General features: G+C 39.5%; 1 protein-coding gene across 1 annotated transcript; it reads right to left on the bottom strand.

Moving 5' to 3' along the window:
* Positions 1-2,946: 2,946 nt before the first annotated feature.
* LOC118746467 (heat shock protein 27-like) lies at positions 2,947-3,690 on the bottom strand (the record flags this gene model as incomplete). Its single annotated transcript, XM_036480316.1, has 1 exon — positions 2,947-3,690. A coding segment is annotated over one exon (522 nt), but the record flags the coding sequence as incomplete, so codon positions are not given.

The following is a 3,690-nucleotide window of genomic DNA, read 5'->3' as shown; positions in this document are numbered from 1 at the left end:
GCTTGGTTTGTCAAACCGCTTGTGTGGTGTATTTCGCTCTTAAGTCCAACAATAGATTTACATACATACATATATACCAACGGTGGGAAAACGCGGCTCTTTGAGCCAAATGCGGCTCTTTACTTAGCAAAGTGTGGCTCTTTTTACTTTCTCTTTGCTTAGTACATTTTGGCTCTTTACTTATTAAAATACATATTTTTTGCTGGACATTCTTTTCCATTGTGTTGTTTTTTATTTTATTCTTTTTATATACACATACGCAAATTGAGATCGGAATATTACCCGCATTGGAGACTGAAAACTAACAGAATCTGTGGAGTTTTTAAATAAAAGAAATTATCCCAAGGTGGTTATCAGGCGAAAGAAGGGGGGCTGAACACCTTTCGCAGAGAACACGGCTGACTTCCAAAACGTCAATTGCATTGCATACGTACCAAACGCAACTATTGTTTGACAATGTATACTTTTCCGAAACTCATCCGAAAAGTTATCGAAACGTATCGCTAGAGTAATCAGCGCATCAAAAACAAAGTTGATGCTTCGTTTGGTTTTAGTTACCATTTGGGTTTTAAAAATGGAAAATACCGAAATGGTGATCATTGTTTTACTAAATATTCAAAATATGCAATGTATATGTTGCAATGTTTTGCAACTCTGTAAACACAAACAGTTTAAATACCGCAGTAGAACAGTATCCAAACATTGTATTGGTACGTTTTGGAAGTCAGCCCACCTTTCTGCGTAGGCGGCCTTCGGCCGCGCTTTAGGTTTATAGCCCTTACCAAATAGAATTCTCCTTTTGGTGTGCACCCAACTGGGGCTACTGCTCCAGTGATATAGTCTTGGGAAAGGATGAGGTAACTAGAATTCCCTTTCTGTGTGGTAAACCTGGGGCTGCCGGCTCAGCGAAGTCTATTATGGTTATGATCAGGACTAAGTCCTCTATCGATCTCAATACAACCATACCCAACACCCGAAAGAAGCCACAGGGACAGTAAATAAATATTTGCCATGGAAAGGTTTATATTTTTAATGCTTACTGGGTTATACCTTATCTTCTTTGGTCTCTCATTCTTTTGCATATTTTAGAGTTTGACAGCTGAACTCCGCCATTTAATTTGCATATGCAACCAAGGTCACACGCGTGATTTTGAAGGTGTTTTTATTTAATGAATTGTGATTAATTGGTTAATATTAAAGTCATAAAGAAAGTTATAACTAGTCGACTAAAGTGTAAAGTGAAGGGGAATATAAAAATATATTGGTGAAGTGGCTGCTTTAAGGAGAATAGGAGTGATAAATGTACGCTAATTTCCGAATTTTGCAAACAAGGGCATATTTCAAACCAAATTTGTAAATAAATGAGTAACCAAAAATTACAAAAGTAGGTGTTAAAATAATGTGTAGACCCTTGACTACAAGCGTGTGCAAATTTTTTTTGTATCGGGTCACCACTTTGGACGCAATACCTCGAAATAGTTAGGCCACGTACTAAACAGGGAAATGTTTAGTAGCGCTCGCATCGTTTTTTTTGGGGGGGGGAAGGGGGTGGGCCCCCCAAACTCCCCCCACTAGAAAGGGGACGGTCCCCGATTTCTAAAAAGGCGCCCCCAATTGGGCTCCTCCCATAGGCCCCTAGGGAACCGTTTGAAAAAGGGGGAAAAACGGAATTTTCTTATGCAAACTGAAGTGGAATATGACCCAACCAACAGAAACCGTGGGATTTTTTAATAAAAGAAATGGCAAATTATATATCGGATAGATAGTTAATTAAAAATAGAAAAAATAAGTTTTTATAAAAAAAATGTTCTTTTTAACAAATGAATTTTGCGTAGAATTCCTTTCTGCGTAGGCGGCCTTCGGCCGCACTTAGGGATTATAACCCTCAGGCAGTAGAATTCTCCTTTCTGTGTTGCCAAAGTAGGGGAGCTGAACACCTTTTGCAGAAAACACCATTCTGCGTAGCTCCCCTAACCCCCCCTAAACGAAGGAGGATGAACGCCGATTTATGAAAAGTCAACCCACATCCCCCTCCCCCCCTAAAGACCCCTTGGGAGCTGTTTGAAAATAGGGGAATTTTATATTTTTTGGAAGGAAAAAACAAAGTTAAACTTGCGTCCGAAGAAGGGGGGCTGAACACCTTTTGCAGAGAACACCTTTCTGCGTAGGCGGCCTTCGTCCGCGCTTAGGGATTATAACCCGCCCCAGTGATCTAACCTTGGGAAAGGATGAGGTAACTAGAATTCCCTTTCTGTGTGGTAGACCTGGGGCTGCCGCCCCAGTGATGTCTATTTTGGTTACTGGGTGTTTTATAAAAATATCTTTTATATAAAAATGTATATACAAATTTATAACAAAAACTTGCAACAAATACCATATTTCCAACCGACATTATTGTTAAATTAGTGCACAGATTTAGTAAATTTTTGTAATAAAGCGTGAACTGTTGCCTACAAGTGTGTGTAAAAGTTTTTTGATTCGATTCACGCGTTTGGGCACAGCAACCCAAAATCGTTGTACAAATTCATAAAGAGTACCCCAAGTTATAACTAATCAAGTAAAGTGTAAAGTGAAGGGGAATACAAAAATGCATTGGTGAAGTGGCTGCTTTAAGGAAAATAGGAGTGATAAATGTACGCTAATTTCCGAATTTTACAAAAAAGGGCATATTTCAAACCCAATTTGTAAATAAATTAGTGACCAAAATTTACAAAAGCGAGTGTTAAAATAATGCGTAGACCCTTGACTACAAGTGTGGAATTTTTTTTGGATCGGGCCACCCCTTTGCACGGAATAGCCCGAAATAGTTGAGAGCGCTACTAAACCCCACCCAAACGTTGACGCTTGCATTGAGCTTTAGGGCTTATCTTGCCAAATTTACCTTGGTTATTTATAATTTCCCGAAGATAGAAACAATAAAATTACTAGAGTACAAAAAACTTAAGATTTATTTGTTGAACAAATTCAGTTTACAGGCAGTTAAAAACACTCATGTACGCACTTTAATACTACATAGTAGTCAATTTCAAAATACAATTAAAACATAAAATAGTACAAGAATTCAGTTACTTGAAGAAAATACGTACTAAGAACTAGCTGATGCAAAAGAATGTTTGTATTTCATTTGTATGTGTATGCTTCGTATTGTTTTCTCTACGAAGCTACCACCTACTTCGCAGATTTCTTATCTCCATTCTCCTTTGGTTTGCCTTCGTTGGCAGCTTCTTCAGGCGCCTTAACACTCAAATGAGCCGGCCCAGTTTGTTGTATTTGGACTATGCGTTCATTTGCTTTAATAGCCTTACTTGGTGGTGGTGGTGCCTTCACCGTCAGAACACCATCCGATGAAATTGTAGACACAACGTCTTTGGGATCATAGTCTTTGGGCAGTGTGTACTTGCGGATGAAGTGGCGTTGAATCAATCCATGATCATCTTCTCGCTCTTCGTGTTTGCCCTCCACAATAACAGTTTTGTCTACAGTTTTAACGGTTAATTCCTTTGGTTTGAACTGCGACACATCCATGCACACCTGGAATCCATCTTTGCCAACTGTAGGTATCAATGGCGACCCATCGCCGATGTCCTTGCCCAAAAGGGAAGCACGTCGTGCTAGCATTTGCGAACGGTCGTATGGTGCAAGCCGGCGACGTGGATGCAATAATAACGAATGATTGTGTCTGGTCGGTCG

This window comes from Rhagoletis pomonella, unplaced genomic scaffold (genome assembly GCF_013731165.1).
Source record: "Rhagoletis pomonella isolate Grant_MI unplaced genomic scaffold, Rhpom_1.0 Rhpom_scaffold_00010, whole genome shotgun sequence".
In the NCBI taxonomy this organism is placed as follows: Eukaryota; Metazoa; Arthropoda; class Insecta; order Diptera; family Tephritidae; genus Rhagoletis; species Rhagoletis pomonella.
Note: the sequence above shows the minus strand (reverse complement) of the source record. Positions and strands in the feature narration are given on the sequence as shown.